A 26,681-nucleotide genomic window follows, 5' to 3' on the forward strand; every position below is an offset into this window, starting at 1 on the left:
TGACTGGCTGCTGAGCAGCTGTACGGATCCTGTCAGGAGGACCATCCTGACTGTCAGAGCGCCGTCCACCCAGCTGCAGTCTGACAGTAGGCAGAAAGTTGTTGAGTGGTGCAGCACCTGCCGCCAGGACCCACTGCTTTGCCCAGTCCATGCGATCTTGGATACTTGCAGGCTCCTTTGGGGGAGTCGACCTCCATCTACCCTGAGGGTAAATGTGACAGCAATGTCAGCCCAGCTTGATAGAGTTGCAATACCACAGTGGGAACCACGACCTGGCGTCGGCATCGGGGCTCTGAGGCTTCGCCCCTGAGAGATACACTGTCCCCAGCAGAGGTTCTGAACTCAGTCCTGGATGGTGTTTGTCAGTCTGCCACGTGAGCCCTTGATTACAGTGGTAGCCCCGCAAGACCACATTCTTGGTAGCCGTTGCCTTGGTCAGTGGCATACTCGTTTTAACATCTATCATGCCTGGAGTGACACTTGGATATTAGGGTTGCCACTCTAAGGCTGAGTCTCGCTCTTTTCCCACAGGTGCTGTCAGGTCTACAGTCTATTCAGCCTATCAGGCTTGCATGTTATAGTTCTCTATAGAGCGTTCCTCGAGACAGGGAGGAACTGTTGTGTCAGTAAGAACCTGGGATGCTACATTGATGCTACCATGAGCATTTGTTCCTCCAAACAGTGTTGGTCTGTTATGGAGGTCCTGATGGAGGCTCTGCTCTCTCCAAGCAGCGCTGACTCCACCGGATCATGGATACCTTTCACCATTCTTGTCAAGTGGTGAAAAACCCTCTACCACGTGGTGTGTGCTGCCACTCCACCAGAGCACTGTCCACACCTTGGGCCGCCCTGAGGGGAGGACCCTCGACAACATATGTGCCGCTGCCTCCTGGACGATGCTGGCACCTTTTTCTACGTTTTACATCACGAAAGCCGCCATTCCCCTTCCATTGGGTGTGGTCCTGGGCTCTGCAGAGGCCTCTGAGTGAGGTTGGTTTCTGGGATTCCTCCTGACTGAGTTGGAATTCATTCAGTGCTTTCAACACTGCCTTCTGGTGGTCAGGAGGAAAGAACTAGAATGAAATTTATGAAAGTAACTATGGTTCGATCAATATGTTATCTTTGCCATGAGGTTGTGCTTTTGCTTCCTGGATAATAGTTAACGTTGAGATGTTACAATGTTCCATTGAGATGTTCTACAGATGTTCTGCAGATGTGAGGAGGAGAACAGAGAGTGGTGGGAAATATTTAACAATCATGTCAGAACCTGAGAGTCTCCAGTGAGCAGTGTGGATCCTCCACTGCAGCAGAAAGAAGTTCCACTCCTGAGTCTCCTGGATGGTTGTAGCTCAGGTCCAGATGTGTCAGACTGGAGGACTGAGAGCTGAGAACTGAGGACAGAGCTCCACAGCTTCTCTCTGACAGATCACAGCAGCTCAACCTGAAGAAGCAGCAACAATAAAAAACAGCTGACTGGACATCATGGATAGAATTATATGGGTTGAAAATCAAGTCATAAATATTTTTTGCACAGTTAACTATTAGTGCTTGCAGATAATTTCAGTTTGGATTTATACATTGTGTTTTGCCATCCTGCAAAAAAAAAAAAAAAAAAGAAAATCAGAAAATTTAACATTTGTCAAGTCGAGAGAATAATTTGCATGGTCTTATAAATTGTTTTTATTTATGGAGAAAAAGAAGTTCCTTTGCAAACATCCTGTTCACAGATACAAACACAAACCAACATGAAAGACTGTGAAGTTCCAGTGGAGAACTCTGTCAGTGACAGTGAGCTGCCTGATCTGACCTGTTCCTACACAGAAGACACTCATGGACTCAGCTGCTGTTTGGACCACAATCACCACCTGCTGACAAACACACCCTGCATCAAGTGACATTTTTAAAGTTAGATACGTTAGATCACATGAATAGACTCAGACAACCCCTGCTGTGACGTCTCTGCCCCCCACCCACCCACCTACAGACACACACACACACACACACACACACACACACACACACACCAAGACACCATCACTACTACCGTGACTGTGAAAGACTGAGGGAGGGTTTCTGTGCACCCATCCACAAGATAATGTCCTATTTGTTTCTTTGTGCCTGCCTCTGACAAGGCACAAAAATACTATTGTAGCAAGGCCTCATCCAGGGTTTAATTTTAAACAAATACTTCTGATGTGAAAACTCGGCCCTAAAACTCGTGCCGGCAGGCACAGAGTAAAATGTCCTCTAGAATTTTATAGTTAATATGTCCAATGTCTAAGTCAGATGTACAATATCTTCTATGTATGTGCTATCTGGAAAGCTCAGGGTCCCTGATGTTCTTTTCTCTTCTTTCCTGGAAGAGGATGGAGGCGTGGCGGTGGGCTCATTGTGCAGTAGCTCAATGCTCTTAAGCATCAAATGCCATTTTGTTAGTGTGCTATACTTGGACTGTAGTGACACATAAAGATTGTTAATATTCATTGAACTTTTTTTTCTTAACCAAGTTGAAACTCTACTCCCCTTTAATGGTCTGCAAGGGAGAAAACTATGTACTCCCTTATTGAACTGTTTAATTTTGTGCCATCCAATCAGATAGAGTTATAAAGATTAGTACAAAATTCACAAATGACACTTCAGAGTCTTAAAAGCAGTGCTGTACTTCACATTTGTGAACAGGATGTTTGCAACAGAGCTTTTTTCCCCCAAACAAATAAGAACCTTGCTTTCAGGCAGATTTTTTTTTTTTTTTTTTTTTTTTTTTTGGGGGGGGGGGGGGGGGGGGGGGGGGGGGTGTATTGCAAAATTTGGGGTACAGTGGTATGAAAAAGTATCTGAACTTTTTGGAATTTCTCACTTTTCTGCATAAAATCACCATCAAATGTGATCTGATCTTTATCAAAATTACACCGATGAAAAAAACAGTGCTGTAACTAAAACCACCCAAACATCTGGAGGTTTTCATATTTTAATGAAGACAGCATGCAAACAATGACAGAAGGGGGAGGAATAAGTAACTGAACCAGCACATTTAATATTTTGTGCCCCCCCCCCCTTTGGCAGCAATAACTTCAACCAGACGCTTCCTGTAGCTGCAAATCAGTCTGGCACATCCATCAGGACTCATCTTGGCCCATTCTTCTTTACAAAACTGTTGTAGTTCAGTCAGATTCCTGGGATGTCTGGCATGAATCGCTTTCTTGAGGTCATGCCACAGCATCTCAATGGGGTTCCAGTCTGGACTTTGACTTGGCCACTCCAGAACGTGCATTTTGTTCTTCTGAAACCATTCTGAAGTGGATTTACTTCTGTGTTTTGGATAATTGTCTTGTTGCAGCATCCGTCCTATTTTTAGTTTCAGACAGACAGTCTCAGGTTTTCCTGCAAAACATCCTGATAAACTTCTGAATTAATTTTTCCGTTAATGATAGCAAGTTGTCCAGGCCCTGAGGCAGAAAAACAGCCCCAAACCATGATGCTCCCTCCACCATGCTTCACGGTGGGGATGAGGTGTTGATGTTGGTGAGCTGTTCCATTTTTCCTCCACACATGATGTTGTGTGTTCCTCCCAAACAATTCAACTTTGGTTTCATCAGTCCACCAAAAATTTTTCCAAAACTTCTGTGGAGTGTCCAAGTGCCTTTTTAGGTCAGGGATGGGCAACTTAAATGATGTCAAGGGCCACATTTTTCTTGATGCCCCCCGGGTGGGCCATGCTCCCATGAAATTGTCAAGCAGTGTGGGGGGGGTGTTCTTTAATTTGTGTCATGACAGATTTAAGAGATGTTTTTTTCTGTTACACATTACATTGTAGCTTACCTTGCACATTGTCCCCAGAAAAGATATTCAAAATGCTGCTACGTGTCCTGTAACTGAGAATTTTATGATGTGTTTGTGTGTATGTGTGTGTGTGTGTGTGTGTGTGTGTGTGTGTGTGTGTGTGTGTGTGTGTGTGTGTTCCATTGCTAAAACTTTTGATAGAGCGGTCAATACAGTGTTTCAAATTAACTGGTTTCCTTGTTACCTGGTGACTGACTTCCTTTAGCACTTCCTGCTGTTGCTGCTAGTAGCAGCGGATGTTGAAATCAGACTCATTAAAGGTCTGACATGACTTTTTGTTTGGTTGTTAACGTCTTTCAGCAACAAGGAACGTGAAAGAAACTCAGTCGCCAATTAATAGGGAACCAGTTATACGATACAAAACATCGGCTCCGCTCTGGTCTCGAGACACTTCTCCTCCATTAATTAGTTAGCTGCTGCATTCAGGTGACTGGAGCATAGGGCGGAAAACTGAAACTCGGTCGTTCACATGAAAGCAGCGGTGACTGCTGGACACAGGAGACACGTGAAGGAAGCATGGACAATTTGCACAACGGAATGGCTCCCAGACAGCTGTGAACCGGCTCTCGTCGTTCACTTAAAAGAGCCGTTCAAACGAACGACTCGTTCGTTGAGCGTCACAGCACCAGAGGGTAGTCAGCAGCGTGCCTCTCTCTCTCTCTCTCTTCCGCACTGGTGGAAGCTGACACCGCCACGGACATGCCATCTGGTGGCCAAAGTATGCCATTGCAACTGAATGTGTGCAGCAAAAGACACATTTTTTTTTCTTTTGAAAAAATTAATTGGGGGGCCGTACGGAGGGAGGGTGCAGGCCGCATGTGGCCCGCGGGCCGCAGGTGCCAATCCCTGGTTTAGGTATAGTGCGTTTGTGTAAGCAGGTGTGGAAAAAGATGTATTATGTGTGACAAAAAAACAAGTATTAGTCTGCCTGTCTCCATTTCTTTCCCTGCCTGTCTTTTTGCTTTTTCTTAAAGGTGCTGTAGGCAGGATTCCGCATCTCCGCCATCTTGCTTAGAGTTACCTAAGCAAGATGGCGATTTGACCCATCTGAGATGGCGATTTGAACCCAGCACAGCCAATCCTGTCCTGTTTTCTCTGACATAACGCCCTTACGAAGTTAAGCCCCTCCCACAAGAACCCGCGATGAACGCCCCTCGACCAATCACGGTTAGAGCCTAATGGGCTCTTCTGATTGGTCAAAGATACCTGGAGCTGTCGAGATTCCTTTTCAGCTCAGAACAGAGACAGATGGAGACGCTGTGCCCTCGCGGTAGTGCAATAATGCGAGGCTCGTAAAGGATTATCAATGGATACGCTAACATTTAATCCAAAGAAAAAACAGAAAAATTAGCATTGACTAGCAAAATCCTGCCTACAGCACCTTTAAAGCAAGGGCCACATGCATCTCTGTCTTTTTTTTTTCTTTTTTCACAAACACTGCTGCCAAGTGTGTGCCGTAAAACATATGTAATGTTGGAAAGTACCTGGCACGCGTGTGAGAAGCAGGAATGGGATGGGGTCAAGGACCGGGCACCGCTAAGAAAAAAGGAAAAAGGGAACCAACAGGTTTGCAGCTGTACCAAGATGTGTACAGTGACGACGGAGTGTCATGTAGTCATGTAGAAAAAAGCTGAGATTCAGGTGTGCCTCCAGAAATGGTATAAAAGGGGCAGGGCTGAGTTCTTTGTGCCAGTCTCCTCTGGTCAAGCTGGCTGCCGGGAGCTTTTAGAAATAAAGTTCTCTCCTTGCATTCTGACTCCGACTCCATGTCTGTTTTTCCGAGAACAACCAAGAGTGGATGTAATTGAAGATTTTCTGGAAAATATGTTTGTGGGTTTTTTGCATCGCAACTGGCCTAGGATACTTTTTAAATAAAATCCAAGACAAGTCCTGACATGAACACCATTCTTGGCCATTGTTTTACATATAGTTGATGTGTGCACAGAGACATTGGACTGTGCCAGTGATTTCTGTACGTCTTTAGCAGACACTCTTGGGTTCTTTTTTACCTCTCTGAGTATTCTGCGCTGAACTCTTGGCGTCATCTTTGGTGGACGGCCACTCCTTGGGAGAGAAGCAACAGAGCCAAACTCTCTCCATTTGCAGACGACTTCTCTGACTGTTGATTGATGAACATCCAAACTTTTGGAGAGGGTTTTGTGTCCTTTCCCAGCTTTATACAAATCAACAATTGTTTTTATTGCGGTCTTCAGACAGCTCTTTTGAGCAAGCCATGGTGCACATCACACAATGCTTCTCATCAAGACAATTCTTACCAGGTGTGTGTTTTATAGTGGGCAGGGCAGCTTTAAGCCACTCATCAGTGATTGGGCACACACCTGACTTAAATTGCTTGGTAAAAATTGGTTTCATTTGCTCTTTAAGTCTCCTTAGGCAGAGGGTTCAGTTATTTATTCCTCCCCTTCTGTCATTGTTTGCATGCTATCCCCATTAAAATATGAAAACCTATAAATGTTTGGGTGGTTTTAGTTAAAGCAGACGTTTTTTCATCTGTGTGATTTTGACAAAGATCACATTTGATGGTAATTTTATGCAGAAATATGAGGAATTCCAAAAGATTCAGATACTTTTTCATACCTCTGTACAATAATATTGAACTCATCCACTTCTCCATATTTATTGATGGAATACGTACAGAGCTTTGTTGGAGGCTTTGACCACTGGCAGCAGGTTCAGAAGAGCCTCCTCTGAAGCATAGTATTTTTTCAGGTCAAACTCCTTCAGATCTTCTTCTGATGACAGTAAGATGAAGACCAGAGCTGACCACTGAGCAGGAGACAGTTTATCTGTGGAGAGACGTCCTGATCTCAGATACCGTTGGATCTCCTCCACCAGAGAAACATCATTTAGTTCATTCAGACAGTGGAGCAGATTGATGCTTCTCTCTGCAGACAGACTCTCACTCAGCTTCTCCTTGATGTACTGGACTGTTTCCTGATTGGACTGTGAGCTACTTCCTGTCTGTGTCAGCAGACCTTGAAGGAGACTCTGATTGGTCTCCAGAGAAAGACCCAGGAGGAAGCGGAGGAACAAGTCCAGGTGTCCATTTGGACTCTTCAAGGCCTCGTCCACAGCTCTCTGATGGAGACGGTGGAGTTTAGGTTTCTTAAACAGTGGTGGCCACCTGAACACTGGTACCTTTTTCATCAGGTTGATTCCAGAGTTGATGAAGGTCTGATGGACATGAAGAGCAGCCAGAAACTCCTGAAGGCTCAGATGGATGAAGCAGAACAAAGACTTCTGGAGGCCTTTCTGCTTTTGAAAGATCTGTGTGAACATCCCTGAGTACTTTAAGGCTACCTCGAGGTTAATGCCACACTTGATGAGGTCACGTTCATAGAAGATGAGGTTCCCTTCCTCCAGCTGATCAAAAGCCAGTCTCCCCAGAGACTCTGTCATCTTCTTGCTCTCTGGACTCCAGGTTTCATGTAAGGCAGGCTTGTCGTCATATTTGACCTTGTTCCTTTCAGCCTGGGCCACCAGGTGGCGGATGTACACCTCAGTCAGGGTCTTGGGCAGCTCTCCTCCCTCTCTGCTCTTCAGCTCCTCCTCCAGAACTTCAGCAGTGATCCAGCAGAAGACCGGGATGTGGCACATGATGTGGAGGCTTCGGGAGGTCTTGATGTGGGAGATGATCCTGCTGGCCTGCTCCTCCTCTCTGAACCTCTTCCTGAAGTACTCCTCCTTCTGGGGGTCAGTGAACCCTCGGACCTCTGTCACCATGTCCACACAGTCAGCAGGGATCTGATTGGCTGCTGCAGGTCGTGTGGTGATCCAGAGGCGAGCAGAGGGAAGCAGTCTCCCCCTGATGAGGTTTATCAGCAGAACATCCACTGAGGTGGACACGGTGACATCAGTCAGGAAGTCGGCGCAGTAGAAATTCAGAGGGAGTCGACACTCATCCAGACCATCAAAGATGAAGATCACCTGGAATTCTTCAAAGCAGCAGATTCCTGCCTTTTTAGCTTCATTGAAGAAGTGATGAACAAGTCCCACCAAGCTGAACTTCTCCTCCTTCACTACATTCAGCTCTCTGAAGGTGAATGGAAATATGAAGTGGACGTCCTGGTTGTCTTTGTCTTCAGCCCAGTCCAGAGTGAACTTCTGTGTCAGGACTGTTTTCCCAATGCCAGCCACTCCCTTTGTCAGCACTGTTCTGATTGGTTGAGATCTTCCAGGTGGGCCTTTAAACATGTCTCCTGGTCTGATGCTTGTTTCTGCTCTGTCTGCTGTCCTGGATGCTGCTTCAATCTGTCTGACCTCATGTTCCTCATTGACCTCTGCAGTCCCTCCCTCTGTGATGTGGAGCTCTGTGTAGATCTGGTTCAGGAGGGTCGGCCTTCCTTGTATCGCGACTCCCTCAAACACACACTGGAACCTCCTCTTCAGGTTGGACTTGAGTTTCTCGTGACACCTCTTAGATGTTGCTGACAAACAAACCTTTTGAGAGCCATCTTTCCCTAATATTTTTTTTTTCAGAGAAAAAAGAAAACAGATTTTAATAATGTTTGTAGTGTTGTATGTAAGGCTTTGCTTACATACAGTACATCACCAGAAACAAGGACATCTTTTTCTTGACATTTGGGTTTTTATAATCACAGATAATCAACCTGAAACAGGTGCTCTGTAAGAGGTTACCTAATAAAGAATGACAAATTATTTTCTCCTGTTTGTTTTCTCCTCAGCTCATTGGGCTGTGAATGACACTGGGTGCAAAATGTCATGCAGAAATTCTAAACTAATTTTCGATATTTACTAAGATCTGTTGTTTTGTGTGTGTGAGAGACTGTAAGGTCATGTATCATTTTCCTAAATAACACCATCAAGTTGTAATGTTTCCAGGACTTACCTCCAGGTTCTGAGATTTTTTTGGAGTGTTTCTCCCATATGCCCATCATTTTCATTCTCTCTAAAACCATTTCTGTGACATCAAGAATTTGATTGCTGTAGGCCTGGCGCATCTGATCCACTGTGCCTGTCCTGTCCAATGTCTCCAGTTTACTCATTGGGATTGGTTTGAACTCTTCAAGGACTCCATCTTGCCACAAATACCACTTGAACTTTTCAAAGTCTTCATGTCTCAAATCCTCCAGAATTCCCAGGAGGACTTCTTGAAGTGAGCTCATCTTTGACCTTATGTAAGACCTTATTTCACTTAATTTTCACTCTGTGTTCATCAAGTCCCTGGAAAGACCACGATGAGGAGCTGACATGCTGACGTTCAGGTGAGATGTTTGACTCTGAAAAACACAAAACGAAAATATTCATGAGCTCTGTCTCAGTCAGTTTGTTGTTTCAGGTTCAGTTCTATCGAACACCTGTTGGGGACGCATTGATGGAAAGATTCAGCTCAGGCATGACCCGGAGTCATGTTGTGTGTGAATACTGTCCCCCTTCACAGAGGAGACATGACCCCTGCTGTGACAGAGACACAGCAGAATTTGAAGCTCTCTAGAACAAAGGAGAGGAACTTCTTCCCCCAGCAGGAGGCCAGCACCATCTTGTCCCACAGAGCCCGAAATGGCTGCCCTCTTTCACCATGTGCTCAGGCTCACAGAACAAAGAAACCAGATAAGGGTGGAATACCACCGCCCACCTCACGAGGGCGCTCGTGAGGCTCCTCCCCAGAGCAGAGGAGGGAGGACCCAGATCACCGTCTCATTGGCCAAGCAGACCCTGGGGGCGGGAGCTCCACCCGCCAGTCAAACAGAGTCTCATCTTTAGTTCAACTTAAGTTTCTGTCTCGGAAGGATGTGTGCATCTCTCCCACAGACTAAACCCGGTACCGAACTGACCCCGCTGGCCAGGACATTTCGTAACCATCTCCCCTCCTTCACCGGTGAAGCCCCTTTTTCCCAGCGGAGCAGAACGGCAGGGACTCCCCTCCCCCCGCAGCTGACCAAGAACCAACTGAGGGCCCGGACCGGAGAACTGGACGCCTCTTTTCCTCCACGTGGATCCCTCCAATAGCCCAGGGTTCTTCTGGACGCAGAGAACCCGAGCGAGATCAGAGCGACGGCTTCGATCTCCCCACCAAGATCACCGTATTTCACCGACTGCAACACAGACGCCAAGCTTCCGCCACACGCCTGACGGTCAAACACTCCCCTCTTCGGTGAGCCTTGGGCAGGTTAGGCAGATAGATAGGAGTGTAATTCATGCATTGGCTTTTATTAATGAACGGACTGAAGCGTGTTCATTATCATGTGACTGTCTTTCTTTCTTCACCTCTCTTCTCCACCTCGTGTGTGTGCACTCGCGCACATGACCGCGAGCACGAGCTTCCCTCCTCACCTCCAACTCGCAAAACATCCGGCCAGCCGCTGCTTTGTTTGTGCGTGTGAGGAGGTAAGCTCATCTCTGCCTCTCCTCTGGTACTAACCCAAGCTTCAGAGGTTCAAACCAGTGCGGTAGACCTCCGTTGGGAGCATGCACGCACGTCGCTCGCCCACTCGATTCTCCCCCCTCTCTTTTCCTCCTCCTCCCCTCCGTCTCACGTGATCTCGTCTCACACCCCGCGCATCAGATCCGCACACTGCCCACCAAGGGGAAGGTCCAGAGAACCCCCCTCCCCTCCTCTTTCCGCTGCGCAGGCATGCAGACGCGGGTTCTGCACGCACACACAGGCTTGCATCGCCTGTCCTGCTAGGCCAGAACTCCGTCTCTCTCTCGCCCTCTCTCTCTCTCCCTCTCTCTCTCACGCCACACACAGGCGCCCGTTGGGGGCTCCCTCACCCTGTCTCTCTCCCTCTCTCTCCATCTCTCTCTCACTCCGCCCCCTCCCACTACCTCTGCCGCGGAAACCGGACCGGAACCATCACCTGGGTTCCTCACTCCCTTCAGGGAGCAGCTCCACTGACCGCGACCCGGGACTCCGAGAGACCCGCTGCTCTGCCTCCATTCGCACACCACACACACACACACACACACACACACACACACACAACTTGCAAGTTGAATATGTTCTGTTTGTGTTATTAGATGTGTTAATTAGTAATAGACATTGTTAAAAAACGCTCATTAACTGAACTGAACGATTCATGCTTTTCTTGTTGGTGGTCTTGTGACTAAGTCCTGGTTGTATCAGGATGCGCTCGATCTCACACCTTCTTTGATAATTTAATGGTTGTTTGTCCAAAGATTAACATCCATCTTAAATTATCTTTCCATCTTTGAGACTGAAAATTGGTAATGAATGTTCCTCAGATGAGGTGGTGCCCCGGAATTATTAATTAAATAACCCACAGGTTTATTTAATGCATAATTCACAACTTCCCTCAGCTCATTTTTTGTAATTTACCCATTTCCAGTAATTGGTAATTTGTGGCATTATTGATTAATTAATACCACCTGGTTAATCAATAATTTAATGGTTAAATCACTCTGTGGTTTACTCCACTCCGAAATAGCTGACTATTTAACATTACTAACGAATAGATAACTGTTTATTCTGATTAATAATAATTGATGTTGGGTTAAATTACTGGGTGCTTCACTTTAAACAGTTTATTACGCCGTAATTGATTGTTATTGGTGATCCACTGTTAATGGCCTGCAATTATTAATTGGTAAATCAAAATTTAGTCAAATTAATAAGTAACTCAATTACCTAAAGTAATCAATTACTTCCAGTAATCAATACTTAATAATTTATTCCCAATTACCAATCATAAACCCCAACACACCTTTGTCCATTTGTACATTTGTATATATTTTGGATATACAGTGCCTTGTGAAACTGACTCCAGAAGTTCAGTGAGGATCTAATGTTGTCCTAAATGACTGATGATGATAAATAGAATCCACCTGTGTGTAATCAAGTCTCCTTATCAATGCCCATGCTCCAGGGCCGGTTCGGGCGTCTCTGGCATCCTAGGCGAGCCCGACACGAGCGGCCCGTGGCGAAAGGTGTTGAGCCGGGGTGTCAGTGGCCGAACAATTCCGAGCAATGGCGAGAAGTGTGCAGCTCACACGGACCGTCGGGGCGCACCTTGTACGGCCACGGTGCCGCCCCCCCCCCCCCCCAGTACGTGGTGCCCCAGGCATGGTATTGTTTCGCCTGTAGGACGGACCAGCCCTGCCCTGCTCTGTGATAGTGTTATAGTTCTGTTTAAAGCGCAGAGAGCATCATGAAGACCAAGGAAGATGCTGTTGTGGAGAAGTTTAAACCCGGATGTGGATACATAAAGATTTCCCAAGCTTTAAACATCTCAAGGAGCACTGTGCAAGCAATCATATTGAAATGGAAGAAGTATCAGAGATCTACAGCTAAGATTGGAGAGTCTGTCCATAGGACAACAATCAGTAGAACACTGCACAAATCTGGCCTTTATGGAAGAGAAGAAGAAAGCCATTTCTCAAAGATCCATAAAAAGTCTGGTTTAAAGTTTGCCACAAGCCACCTGGGGGACACACCAAACGTGGAAGAAGGTGCTCTGGTCAGTTGAAGTCAAAATCAAACATTTTGGCCACAATGCAAAATGATATGTTTGGCGTAAAAGCAACACAGCTCATCAGCCTGAACCCACCATCCCCACTGTCAAACATGGTGGAGACAGCATCATGATTTAGGCTGCTTGTCTTCAGCAGGGACAGGAAAGATGGTTAAAACTGATGGGAAGATGGATGGAGCCAAATACAGGACAAAAATGATAATGTGATATCATCTGTAACTTTTTAAGGTTTATGATGACCTGAGGAATTTATGACCCCCAATAACCCCCCCCCCCAATAACCCCCCCCCCCACACACACACACACACACACACACACACACACACACACACACAACTACTAAGGTCTTTTGAAGTTGTTACTGAGGTTGGGGGTTACGGGTCAGGTGTTTACAAACAGACTGGCCTACAGCTTAGGTGAGAGACTGGCCTACAGGTCCGGTGACAGACTGGCCTACAAGTCAGGAGGTCAGGTGACAGGTTGGCCTACTGGTCAGGAGGTCAGGTGACAGGCTGGCCGACAGGTCAGGTGCCAGACTGGCCTACTGGTCAGGAGATTGTGAGACAGGTTGGCCTCCTGGTCAGGAGGTCAGGTGAAAGACTGGCCTACAGGTTAGGTGACAGGCTGGCCGACTGGTCAGGAAGTCAGGTGAGTGGCTGGCCTACAGGTCAGGTGACAGACTGGCCTACAGGTCAGGAAGACAGGTGACAGGCTGGCCTACTGGTCGGGAGGTCAGGTGACGGGTTGGCCTGCAGTTTAGGAGACAGACTGGCCTACAGGTCAGGAAGACAGGTGACAGGCTGGCCTACTGGTCAGGAGGTCAGGTGACGGGTTGGCCTGCAGGTCAGGTGACAGGCTGGCCTATGGCTCAGGAGGTCAGGTGATGAGTTGGCCTGCAGTTTAGGAGACAGACTGGCCTACAGCTCAGGAGGTCAGGTGATGGGTTTGCCTGCAGGTCAGGCAACAGACTGGCCGACTGCTCAGGTGACAGACTGGCCTACTGAACAGGAGATCAGGTGAGAAACTGGCCTACTGATCAGGTGACAGACTGGCCTACTGGTCAGGAGGTCAGGTGACAGTCTGGCCTACATGTCAGATGATCAGGAGACAGGTTAACCTACTAGTCAGGAGGTCAGGTGACAGACTGGCCTACAGATCAGGTGACAGGCTGGCCGACAGGTCAGGTGACAGCCTGGCCTACAGGTCAGGTGACAGGCTGGCCTACAGGTCAGGAGGTCAGGTGAAAGACTGGCATACAGGTTAGGTGACAGGCTGGCCAACTGGTCAGGAAGTCAGGTGAGTGGCTGGCCTACAGATCAGGTGACAGGCTTGCCGACAGGTCAGGTGACAGCCTGGCCTACAGGTCAGGAGGTCAGGTGAAAGACTGGCCTACAGGTTAGGTGACAGGCTGGCCGACTGGTCAGGAAGTCAGGTGAGTGGCTGGCCTACAGGTCAGGTGACAGGCTGGCCAACTGGTCAGGAGGTCAGGTGCCTGGTGGGCCTGCAGGTCAGGTGACAGACTGGCCTACTGCTCAGGAGGTCAGGTGACGGGTTGGCCTGCAGGTTAGGAGACAGACTGGCCTACAGATCAGGTGACAGACTGGCCTACAGCTCAGGAGATCAGGTGACAGGTTGGCCTACAGGTCAGGAGTTCAGGTGACGGGTTTGCCTGCAGGTCAGGCAACAGACTGGCCGACTGGTCAGGTGACAGACTGGCCTACTGAACAGGAGATCAGGTGAGAAACTGGCCTACTGGTCAGGTGACAGCCTGGCCTACATGTCAGAATATCAGGAGGCAGGTTAGCCTACTGGTCAGGAGGTCAGGTGACAGGCTGGCCTACAGGTCAGGTGACAGCCTGGCCTCCAGGTTAGGTGATAGGCTGGCCTACAGGCCTAAAGCTCATCTCCCTCTCTGTCTTCATGCTCCTCCTCTGGCTCCTGCTCCTTCCTGTCTGTCTTTTGGGCTATGTGTGGGCCTGTCTGTGTGTCTCTTTGCTTGTGTGTGTGTGTGTGTGTGTGTGTGTGTGTGTGTGTGGAGAAACTCTGATGAAGAACGGAGTGGTTCAGAGACAAGAACACCTGAATATGCAGAGTGTCACAATGTGTTTAGACAAGTTAGCATGACCACACACACACCCCACACACGCACGCACACACACACACACACACACACACACACACACACACACACACACACACACACACACACACACACACAGAACACATACTCAGCCCAAAATACTCACAGAAACAAATCACTGCATGTCTTACAAACACACCCAGTCCATCAAAAGTCTCTTTTCTGAATTGTGGCAGTCTTTAAATCAAACCCTGACGTTAGAAAAGCTTTGAGACAAAGCAGAAGAGTCAGTCAGACAGATCTCCATGTTCCTCACCTCAGATCAGTTTCATGTTGCCGCTGGTCTCCGCTCAGTCCTGCTGTCTGTCTGAGTGTGTCTGATGTGAGGACGCCGTTTAAATCCACCTTCAGAGTGACGTCAGGAACCAGTACAGCAGCAGCACAGCAGCACACACTCATGTGGAGACATGAAGAAGGCACGGCTCAATAACATCCAATCCCATCCAGACACTGAGCTCAGAAAAAGAGGGAGATTTTCTCGGGCAGCAGTTCCACTGCCCCAGGGAATATCTGATGGAAAAAGCCTTCAATTCACAGTGACAATGAAATGTGCTCAAATCCACCTTCTGAGATGAACCGACAGCCTTCTTGAAGCCAAATATGTGGAATTGTGATATTAATCCAGTTATACAGCTATAGATGCAGCACAAAAACAGAGTCATCCATCCATCCATCCATCCATCCATCCATCCATCCATCCATCCATCTTCAACTGTTTATCCAGAACCACCTAAGACAAACTACACCCCCATGGAGAAAAAAAAAAAAAGACAAAATCAACAAACTGAAAAGAATCTGCAGGAGAGCTGAAAGAAGGTGGAGGAAATCCAAGTACTTTACTGTACATCACCAGATCCTGCGGCAACAACTCAACATTCATAATAATGCAGTGAAAATAGGCAGGAACTTCCCATTTCTCTCAAGTTATCTCAGTATCTCAAGTATCTCAGTCTCAAGTTATCTTTGTGTGTGTGTGTGTGTGTGTGTGTGTGTGTGTGTGTGTGTGTGTGTGTGTGTGTGTGTGTGTGTGTGTGTGTGAAGGGGCGTGCTGTTTTCTGAGGAAGAAGGGAGTGGTTCAGAGACAGGAACACCTGAGTATGCAGGGAGTGCCACAATGTGTTTGGACATGTTTGACACACAAACACATACATACTTTGGTGGTGGTGGTGTAGTGATTTGTGATCTAACCTCACAGCAAGAAGGCCCTGGGTCTAAATCCTGGCCAGAGCCTGGAGCCTTTCTGTGTGGAGTTTACATGTTCTCCCTGTGTGTGTGCTCCCTCCAGGTACTCTGGCTTCCAACATGCATATCCACTCCAACATGCATATCAGGTTAACTGATGGCCCTAAGTTGCCCCTAGGTGTGAGTGTGAGTGTTCCTGGTTGTCTGTCTCTGTTTTGGCCCTGAGACAGACTGGTGGACTGTCCAGGGTGACCCCGCCCCCACCCATATGAAGCTGGGACTGGCTCCAGGCCCCCGCTACATCTGTCAGTGCAAACATGCACATGCAGCCCCTGGCTGCTGGGGGTCCTGGACAGGGTCTTCCTCTGCCCCTCCTGGACAGGTGGACCTCTTCCTGGTGTGGTGGCTGGGGTCTGGGCTCTGGGATCTCTGTGGATCGTCCGGGTCCTGAGGGCCTCTCTGGGCTGCTTGTGGTTTTGTCAGAGGTCAGAGGTCATGTTTGTATGATCACATTCACATGTTCATGATCACACTGATCAGTAATCGCTCTCTTCATTTTCTGCATGTGGACTCAGTCACCGTGCTGATCTGACCTTTGACCAGCTGTGTTTAGTCCTCCAGAGGGACGGAGTCTGGACAGTGGGACAGGAGACCATTCAGGGTGGCTGTCAGGGGGTCAGGGAGCACCTCTCATGAAACACCACTGAGTCATTTCACTGTGAAATCAGGGGACAGCAGGAGGAATTCCACATGAGAGCAGGCCAGGAGAAAGGCTTCAGCATCAGGAGAACCCTGGACCAATCAGGAGAACCCTGGACCAATCAGGAGATTTCTGGACCAATCAGGAGAATCCTGGACCAATCAGGAGAACCCTGGACCAATCAGGAGAACCCTGGACCAATCAGGAGAATCCTGGACCAATCAGGAGTGTTGGACGGTTTGACATCCTGTGGGTGTGTTTCACATGTTGGAGCAGGAAGCAGCCAGTGACCTCTGACCCCTCCTTCACGCCATCATTTAAACACATTTCATCACAACAAACTCTGATTCACTGCAGTCACTGAAGTGTGTTTGACTGTGTGTCCAGAGAGAGAGAGAGAGAGAGAGAGAGAGAGAGAGGGAGTTTGAGAAAGAGAGGGAGGGAGAGTGTGTCTGTCTGTGTGCATCTGTGTGTGTGTTTGTGTGTGTTTGTGTGCATCACCTGAGCTCCTGAGTGCTCAGCGAGCGTCACAATGTGTTCAGACATGTTCTGATCTGAAGGTGAGTCAGAGTTCAACAAGAAACAAGAACAATGATGTATAAACCTCCCCCTCCCCCCTCTCTGCCCCCCCTCCCTCTCTCTGAGGGTGGAGGAGGGACTAGAGATTCTCTACAGAGTAAATTGAACATAAAGTACACATAAAGTACACAGGAAGGGGGAGCTGACGGATAGGGAGAAATACAGACTGAAAAAACTGGTGCAGAGAAATGAGCTAAAAGAACAAAAAGAATACGAGTTCCCATGCCATTTTTATGTTGAGGGTTCTGTTTGCTGAGACTCCGGAGACTGAAGGACTGATGGAGGCTTTAAACCATGGAGGGAGTCTGTGACCGATCCTGATATGTGAACTGTTTTAAAGGTGCATTAAGGAGTTTTACAACCTTAAAAATACTTATTTTCCACCATAAATATGTTACACATTTTTAATGATGTGTACAATGTGCCCTGACATATTCATTACAAGTACCTCTAACAGCGCTAAATTGTCACTTGAAAGTTGCAGTGCCGGTCCGGCACCAGAATTTTTTGGGGGAGAATTTGAAAGGAATGACGTAATGCGCGCTCCGGCTGGTTAGGTTTCATTTTGTCCGCCATTACTCCGCCAGATGGTTCGTGAGCAGCAACTGAGCAGGATCTTCCAGAAAGTAAGATCGTTCACGTCGGGACTAACGACACAGCCCGGCGGCAGTCGGAGGTCACCAAGCAGGATTTTAAAAACCTTTTTAACCTGTTGGAGAGCTGTGGAAGGTCGGTTTTTATCTCTGGACCTTTGCCGACCTTCTCCAGGGGCGCTGAACGTTTCTCCAGACTGCTCGGCCTAAACACCTGGCTTCAGCGCTCCTGCACAGCCTCCAACTTTTATTTCATTGACAATTTTAACCTTTTCTGGAACCGCCCAGCTTTTTATCACAAGGACGGACTTCACCCGAGCACGCTGGGCAGCTCCATTTTAGCAGGTAACATTCAGCACACAGTCCACACATCCCCCACTGACTGACTACCTGCAAGCCCCCCCCATCCACCACACGCCGCACACACCTCTCACACACCTTCACTGCCCCCGGACACACCACACACCATCCACAGCATCCCAGTTATCATCTCCTCCAGACACCATGTCCCCCGGACTGTTTTTAAACGAGAAAGGACTCTTTTAACAGTGAAACTTCACCGAGAGCGCACATTCAGCCCCCCCACCACCATTAATATGGCGCTGCTGAATGTGTGCTCTCTTTTAAACAAATCCTTTATTATTAATGATCTTATTTTAGATAATAACTTGGACAGTCTGCTTTTAACTCAGACATGGCTTGGCACCGATGCACCTGTTATCCTCACTGAGGCTTCCCCACCCAGTTTTAACTTTTTATTTTCAACCAGACAGGGTAAGAGGGGTGGAGGGACTGCTTCCATTTTAAAAACTTCATTTAGTGCGTGTGCAGTAGCTTTTAACAGTTTTACATCCTTTGAGCACCACGCCTTTATTTTTAGCAGTCCCCCGATCCTGTGTTTAACTGTGTATAGACTCCCTCAATACTCTAGTCTTTTTATTTGTGAATTTTCAGAACTTTTAACAATAATTCATTCTAAATATAGTAGAATTTTAATAACTGGTGATTTTAACTTACACCTTGATGACAACTCGGACTCTATGTCCAGAGAATTCTTAAACCTTTTAAACTGTTTAGATTTTAAACAGCATGTCGCACAGCCAACTCACAACAGAGGACACACCCTGGACCTGGTTCTAACCCCCTGGACCTGGTTCTGACCCCCTGGACCTGGTTCTAACCCCCTGGACCTGGTTCTAACCCACGGTCTGTCCATCAGTGTGTCCTCTGTTGTTGACCTGGCTGTGTCTGACCACTTCTGTGTGTTTTTTAACATCACCAGTTTTAACCAGCAGGAAGCCCCGGTGAGAACAGTGAGGAGACGCTACCTTACTTCTGAAGTGAATGCAGATTTTATAGAGATTTTACAGAGCACTCCTGCAGTGATTTTACCTGCATCTTGTGATTTTATTGTTGACGATTTTAACAGTAAACTGAAGTCCAGTCTGGACTCAGTCGCTCCACTTTTAACTAAAACAATCAAGGGCCATTCCAAACCCCCGTGGAGGAGAAATGATATAGTCATCAAACTGAAAAGAAACTGCAGGAGAGCTGAAAGAAGGTGGAGAAAATCCAAGTTGACTGTACATCACCAGATTCTACGTCAACAACTCAAAATTTACAATAATGCAGTTAAACAGGCCCGAACTTCCCACTTCTCTCAACTTATTTCAGACAATAAAGACAACCCCCGGTTCCTCTTCTCCACCTTCAACATTTTAACTGGCACTAATTTTAATAAAGCTTTTAAGGAGCCAACAGACACCCTCTGTGAAGACTCTGCAGACCACTTCAGAACTAAAATCATGGACATCAGGTCCAGTCTTTTACCCCAACAGGTTTTATCAGTGAACACAGCTGAACCGTTGTCCATGCCTGAGGAAACACTGGACAGTTTTGACCTGGTTGATGCGAGGACTCTTGGTCGAGTTTTCTCCCAAGTAAAATCAACAACCTGCCTTTTAGATCCCATTCCCACCACTTTTTAAATCACTTTATGGATTCCTTGAGGAACAGATTTTAAATATCAGGAGCTGCTCTCTTCAGACGGGTGTCTTCCCCACTGCCTTTAAAACAGCGGTGGTGAAGCCCCTTCTGAAGAAGAGCAATTTAGACCCCGATGTTCTTAATAACTACAGACCAGGATCCAACTGACCGTTTTTAAGTAAAGTTTTAGAAAGACTGGTTTTTAACCAAGTCAATGACTTTTTAATGATTAATAAAATTTTAGAAAGACATCAGTCTGGTTTTAGAGTGAACCACAGTACCGAGACGCCCTTTTAAAGATTTTAAATGATATCAGGTGGAATTTAGATAACAAAAAGCTCACAGTGATGGTTCTACTGGACCTGAGTGCTGCATTTGATACAGTAGACCACCACATTTTAATAAATAGATTGAGTCACCTGGTGGGCCTCTCTGGTACTGTTCTTAACTGGTTCAGTTCTTTTCTCACAGATCGATGTTTTTATGTAAGTTTGGATACTTGTTCCTCAGGAACCCATGAAATTAGGTGTGGGGTTCCCCAAGGTTCAATTTTAGGTCCTATACTTTTTAATCTCTACATGCTTCCACTTGGGGACGTCATCAGGAGACAGGGCATCAGTTTCCATAGTTACGCTGACGACACTCAGCTGTACATCGCTGTGTCTCCTGGTGACTCAGGGCCAATAGAAACCCTTTTTAACTGGATTTCAGACTTCAAGTCATGGATGCAGTGAATTTCCTACAGCTCAACCAGGACAACCGTGTCTCTTCTCTCCCCAACGGGTGTCTCTTCTCTCCTCTGCTTTCCTGATGACATCCTTGCTGGTGGTCCGCCAATCAGAGCGTTCGGACGTGGCTGACTCCAGGTCAGAAGGGTTGAAGCCTCCAGCTTTAAGGTCACGCTTGCAGACATCCTTGAACCTGAGAGCTGGTCGTCCCTTTGACCTGTTTCCAGTAGCCAGTTCCCCGTACAGTAGGTCTTTTGGGATGCGGCCGTTGTTCATTCGGGTGACGTGGCCAAGCCATCGCAAGCGTCTCTGGGTCAGGATGGCAAACATACTGGGAACTTCTGCTCTGGCCAGGACGTCAATATTGGAGACACGGTCTTGCCAGCTGATGCCCAGTAGTCTGCGAAGGCAGCGCTGGTGGAAAGCATTCAGCCGACGTTCCTGACAGGAGTAGAGGGTCCATGTTTCGCTGCCGTATAAGAGAGTGCTCAGTACGCAGGCCTGGTAGACTTTTATCTTGGTGTTGGTGGTTAGCATGGAGTTGTCCCAGACACGCTTCGCCAGGCGGGCCATCACTGTCGATGCCTTGCCAATGCGCGTGTCCAGTTCAGCATCATGGGAAAGGTTACTGGAGATGATCGAACCGAGGTAGGTGAACTTGTCCACTACCTCAAGGGTGTGGTCGCCGATGTTAATGCTGGGAGCACTACTGACATCCTGACCCATGACCTTGGTCTTTTTGAGGCTGATGGTGAGGCCAAACTCAGAGCAGGCATCAGCAAAGCAATTTATGAGACGCTGGAGCGCTTCCTCAGTGTGGGCGGCAAGACCAGCATCATCAGCAAAGAGCAGCTCCCTGATGAGAACGCTCCGTACCTTAGTCTTTGCTTTGAGGCGTGCCAGGTTAAAGAGGCCTCCGTCGCTCCTGGTGTGGAGAAAGACACCGTCTTCAGAGTCCTTGAATGCGTAGCGTAGGAGCATGGAGAAAAAGATGCCAAAAAGGGTTGGAGCAAGGACACAGCCCTGCTTCACACCATTCTTGATTGGAAAAGGGTCTGAGGATGATCCCCCAAACTGGACAACGCCGTTCATGTCCTGATGGAATGACTTGATCATGCGCAAGAGCTTGGGGGGGGCATCCGGTTCGCTGGAGGAGAGCAAACAGTCCATCCCTCACATCCCTGGGCTGTTTTTTATGGAAGTGGGTGGGTTTTGGCAGGAAACAGGAACTAGTGTGACGTTTCAGCCCTGAGTGTGGGCTGAGACAGTGAGACGGCATCCTCACATTAAGCAGACACAGACAGAAGGACTGAGGAGGGACGGAGAGCAGCTTCTCCTCTGAAGAAGATGTGAAGAGAGTTGATCAGGTGAGAATCTCTGTCAGCTACAACAAAGCTTTCACAACGCTGTGTTAGACTGGATTTGACTGTGTGGCTGCTGGCTGTGTGTCTGTGTGTCTGTCCAGCCTACATTATGGACATCTGTGGGGACCTGGAAGGATCAGGAGGTTTTTTTAGCTGGAACTAGATGAGGTGGTGGTGGAAGGGGAATGAGAACAGAAACACATTCAGACAGTTGTCATCACGCTGTGTTTCCACATTGTATGACTGGATTACAGTTCACATGAAACAGCTGACAACAAGAAACTGTCTGACAGCTGTTGAACCTTCACTGCTGTTGTTATGAGGATGAGGACTCATATTGATGAGATTAGAGCAAATCAGATTAGAATAGATTAGATTTGCTCGAGCTTTGTTCATCCCACAAGTCAGAAATTATCGAAAAGCTGTCAGATATACAGATATAAGTGTTGTCAGTAGATGTATGAAGTTCTATCGAGAATTATCCAACTTCAAGAGAGTTGATGTGTTGTGTGAACTCTGTATCTGTTTGTCTGATTTGTCGTGACAAGCAGAAGTGAGACCAGGTTGAAGTCACGTCGACTTCTGTTAAGAAACACACCGAGCTCACTTCGTGTTTCTTCTCTCCGTTCCCCTCCCTCCACCTCTCTGCAGGACACGTGATTTCTGTGAGAGATGAAAAACCCATTTTGCCATCAAAGAGGGAAGGTAACAATCTTCCAGAACAGAGCAGAAGACTTTTCAGCCTCTCATTTCAAACTGACAGTTCCTTTGTTCTTTTTCACTTTTTTGATTTATATTTAGACCAGAATTCAACTTATTTTGACTTGATCCTTCAAAGGTACACACGAATACACATGAACACACAAATATACATGCATGTACACATGAGAGAAAGTGAGGGAGGGAGCGAGAGAGGTCAAAGACTAAAGGAGGGAGAGATGACAGATGAACAGACAGGAGAAAAAAGCGGACCAATTAAAAACAACTGGTACATGTTAAAAGTAATTCATCTCCAGAAAACACCACTGGGAGAGGAGAAGAATAAAATAGAATTGTCTTTATTGTCATCGCAACAAGTTACCAAAGTTACAAGTTACAACGAAACTACTTGGGTTTTAAAGACGCCCAGGCAGCCAATTACGGCGCTCCATCTTGAAAAAGAAACAGAGTTAAAGAAACTCATACAGAAATTAGGGGAGGGGGGAGGGATGGTGATAAAAAAAAGATACGTCAATTCAGATCTCGGTTCCAAAAGGGAGTCAAAATTAGAAGTGAGAGACCAAAAAAAAGCCAACCTGTGCACAAACATAGCAAGACACATGAGACAAGTTGCTATCAGACTGATAGATCAGCAGTTGCAGCTATAACATCAGCGCAACACATCATCACCACTAGTCGTCAGCAGAGAGGTGTGATGGAGATGTTGAGAGTGGGGGAGGGAGTGTGTGTGGCATTTCAATTCATCAGTCCGTGTACGTGTGTGTGGTTTGGCCTGCCTCCCCTTTGCGCTCCAGCTCAGATGGTAGTTGCCAGGACGGCCTTGAATGAAGCAGTCCAAAGGTGATCTTGGGTTGCAGCTGAGAGTGAGAGAGGCAAGATAGAGAGAGCAATCAATGTGTCCTTGAATTTTCAGGGAGATTGTTTAGTCTTCCAGGGGCACCAGACACAATCAGAAGGTATCTTGTTTTGGTGTGGAAGGAGCCGTTTGACCTTCCTTTGCTCGGTTCTCCACATTTCAGACAAAAGCTGGTTTTAACCCTCTCGGTGCTGGTGACATCCAACTTGCGTCTCAATCGTCCATAACCCAAATTGTCCACCTTTTGAAAGAGTTTGCACAAACAGTCAGTCTCAGCTTTTGCCCGATGATTTGAAAAGACCGTCATCCCTTGGACGTCTTTTTTGGCAGCGGTCTTCTTAATCCTCCAGAGGATCAGGTCACAGCACAAGCCAATCAGCATTAGGCCGATCATCATAAATCCGAAAATGTAATCATCCACAATGACCTCGACGGACAGGGGTCCAGGCATGTGACACCCCTCCACTTCTCCTGGGCGTCCATCGCATACCCAGCATGCCGAGTCCTGTCCGGACAGGCAGGATCCCCCGCTCCTATGCTCTTTGTTGAAAAACTCGTATCAATTGCGTAGAGAGACCAGCTGATCAATTCCATGGTTGATATTTGGTTTGTTCGAAAAACCAAGTCAAGTGATTCCTCCAGTAAAATGGGTGGGCAACATCAAGGAGTTGGCTTATAAGAGTTAATAATCATGGAGTTGATGTTGTAGCCTGAAGTTGTCACAGACCAGGATGAACCCAGAAGCAGACTGGAGCAGATCAGGTTAAAGCAGGTCTTTATTTTGAGTCCAAAGGGACTTGTTTGACACACAGATGTGGTGGAGTAACAACACCATGAACTGAGTCTGAACATCTCTGAGGACAATGCCAGCTTGTGGTTGGTGGTTGACGCCAACACCTGTTCTGGTTCTGATCTATAATTACTAACACAGATGAAAACAGTTGAATGTTTGACTTCACAAAAAAGAATAAGTTCAATACTCTTGAACAAAACAACATTGATATTTTTGATTGAGGGTGTGGTGGAAATTTCTATTGAGTGCATGCTTAACTGTTTTGCAGTGCTTAGATTTATTTGTTATAAATACCCGTAGCTCTCACACACTCAGATGTGTGGGGAACCGCGAATGCTTTGTCTAGAATTTACTTTTCCTGATAATCTTAGTGTAGCAGCTGCGGGCAGTCGTGGGAGTCTTCCTGTGTCCAGCCTATGGCTGGGTGCAGTCAAGGCCCCTGGGAGTGAACGTAGCAGATAGTTATTAGAGGCTTGCACGCCCCTGCGAGGGCAGAACTCACTCTGTTACTCTGTTGACTGCGTGACTTCTCCTGCTGTACAGTATCATAAAAGATACCAAAACGAACTCATCGGCGGAAGCCCTTTATTAAATAAAATTGCCATAACAAGGGGTTCACATTGAAAGACTAAATCAAATCAGATTTCTTGGGGTCACAATAGATGAACAGTCATCCTGCAAATCACATATTACACATTTATAAACTAAACATTCATGAAGGATCAAAATATTAAATGAGTGATTAGTGACTCTACTAAAGAAAGCAATAAGGATCATGAATGGAGCAGGATGGAGAGAATACACACATTCATTATTTTTACTCTCAGAAACACTAAACATTTTGGAATTGGTCGAACTGGAGACAGCATAATAACTTTTCATGAAAAAAACAACCTGCATCCAGGAAATAATCAAAAATCTTTTTTGAGGGAAAAGGACTTCATCATCCCAGCTAATCTACAACAATTTTTAGATAGTATAAACAGGGGTGAACATAAGCGGTGCGCTGGTGCGCATGCGCTACCAAATTAAAAAATGCGTACCTGGTCAAACATTGTAACGCTCATTTGCGTACCAAGATTTGGGGATAACAAGGTGCGCGTCTGTGTGTCGGATGGCGGGGGGCGGTGCTCACTCAGAGCTTTCTTTTCAGGTGTAATGCAGTTGCATAGGGACATAAAGCTTGCCGCACCTTCCCTGAAGCCCTCTGGCGCCCCCCCAGGGGAGATGCTTCACACTTTGAAAACCGCTGGTTTAAGTGATAGAAAGCAGATACTGCACGAGCACTTTTATTTTTCAGAGCTTTAAACACCATTATATTTTGTGAAAGTTATGAGGTTTCAGACATTTTGTTGCACTGCTTCTCTTTGCTTTCAGTTGAAATTAAAGCAGTCTATGTAACACTGTCCAAGTATCCCTCTATTTTGTTCATCCTGTAGGTATGCATGGGGAAAAAAAATGCATTTAAAAATGTGAGGACCAAGCAACAACCCAAGGTTCTCCCCTGAGAACCAGACAAAAAATATTATGTGCACCCCTGAGTATAAAGCTGAAGATATGACTGTTAGTTGAAGTGTGAATAATGTCCTCCTATAATAATGTCTCTACTTTACTATATTTATGATATCAATAGGGTGGTTATATGGACCAAAACTAATCTGATTAAATAAAGGCAGCAGCAGGAGGAGATTCAGTCTCGTCCTGCTGCTAACATTAAAATCTGTTCGGATAGTAAAAGGCTACAATCATACAATATTGCACGCCCCAGCTGCCGAACAGGACAAGGGAAGAAAAAAAAAAAGGAGCTAAACTCCTCCCACCTTCTGATAGGCCCCTCCCACCCCTGATAGACGCCTCCCGCCTTCTGATAGACTCCTCCCACCTTCTGATTGGCCCCTCCCATCTTCTGATAGGCTCCTCCTCCTCCCTGCTGTCAGAGACAGAGACGTCCTTCCTACAGAAGACACAGACTCACTGAAGAACCAGAGGACCAGAGTCTAAATCCAGCACATAGAGGTTGAGTGAATGTGGTGTTGAAGGTGTGGAGGTGGATCAGAGATTCAGAGGAGACTCTGAAGAAGGACAGAGAGCCAGCAGGACAGTCCACATACACTCCTACTCTACCAGAGAAGGAGGAGGAGGAGGAGGAGGAGGAGGAGGATGTTTCTCTGTCATTGTGCCAGACAGAATAATGTCCATAAAGGCACCTCAGACTCCAGGACTGATGATTCCCTCCAAACCTACACTCCCAACTCTCTCCTTTCCTTCTGATTCCTCTGTAACTCACTGATATAGAAACATGGCTGCTCCACTCGACCTCCCAGTAACATCGACCACTCAGATCATTTCTACACAGCAGCTGTTTCCAGACATCAAATCTGTGAGGATGATCAGGATACGGCTGCTCTTCATCCACATGTGTCACCTTCCTGTTGTTGTTGGACAGTTTGAGCTTTCTGTGCATTGAGTTTTCTTCCAGTTGAAGTTGAGAGAAATCTGATGGAGAGAAAAAGAGTTCAGTCCTGATGTGACACATGATGGATTTGTTGTTTGTGGACTTCCTGACATGTTGTTGATGGAGAGAAAGTTTGATGAGAACACTTTTTGTCAGGCTTCTCTTGTCAATAATATTTGAATCAATCCAAAGCTGCGATTGAAAGACAAGCGGGCAATGATGAGTCCAACTTACACTTCCTCACACCAGGTTTGAGCCACTGCTGGCCACC

At 46.8% G+C, this 26,681-nt stretch overlaps 3 protein-coding genes across 3 annotated transcripts in view; 1 reads left to right on the plus strand and 2 right to left on the minus strand.

Annotated features, from left to right (window-relative positions):
• The window catches only part of LOC115382197 (NLR family CARD domain-containing protein 3-like), a gene marked incomplete at its 3' end in the record, with an annotated part of 1,183,065 nt that overhangs the window by 1,086,980 nt on the left and 69,404 nt on the right, over window positions 1–26,681 (plus strand).
• Window positions 5,826–14,756, minus strand: LOC115382204 (protein NLRC3-like). The gene is made up of 3 exons (XM_030083900.1): window positions 14,711–14,756; window positions 8,711–9,101; window positions 5,826–8,321 (listed from the first exon to the last, which is right to left on the minus strand). The coding sequence occupies exons 2-3, from the start codon at window positions 8,985–8,987 to the stop codon at window positions 6,478–6,480; spliced, it is 2,121 nt and encodes a 706-aa protein (XP_029939760.1). The 5' UTR covers window positions 8,988–9,101; window positions 14,711–14,756; the 3' UTR covers window positions 5,826–6,477.
• LOC115381316 (NLR family CARD domain-containing protein 3-like) overlaps window positions 9,024–26,681 on the minus strand; it is a 43,719-nt gene continuing 26,061 nt past the window's right edge. Inside the window, exons 7-9 of the mRNA XM_030082595.1 lie at window positions 20,310–21,147; window positions 9,648–9,917; window positions 9,024–9,101 (exon numbers count right to left, since the gene is read on the minus strand). Coding sequence (XP_029938455.1) covers window positions 9,024–9,101; window positions 9,648–9,917; window positions 20,310–21,147 — 1,186 coding nt within the window. The remainder of the gene's footprint in view (window positions 9,102–9,647; window positions 9,918–20,309; window positions 21,148–26,681) is intronic.

This window comes from Salarias fasciatus, chromosome 23, assembly GCF_902148845.1.
Source record: "Salarias fasciatus chromosome 23, fSalaFa1.1, whole genome shotgun sequence".
NCBI classification, from domain to species: domain Eukaryota; kingdom Metazoa; phylum Chordata; class Actinopteri; order Blenniiformes; family Blenniidae; genus Salarias; species Salarias fasciatus.

Bases quoted from the DNA above. Each gene is read 5' to 3' on its own strand.
- LOC115382204 (XM_030083900.1), bottom strand. From the start codon at position 8,987: ATGAGCTCACTTCAAGAAGTCCTCCTGGGAATTCTGGAGGATTTGAGA. The intron at 8,322-8,710 runs GTAAGTCCTGGA...AAAAAATATTAG, and splicing joins AAAAATCTCAGAACCTGGAG to GGAAAGATGGCTCTCAAAAG.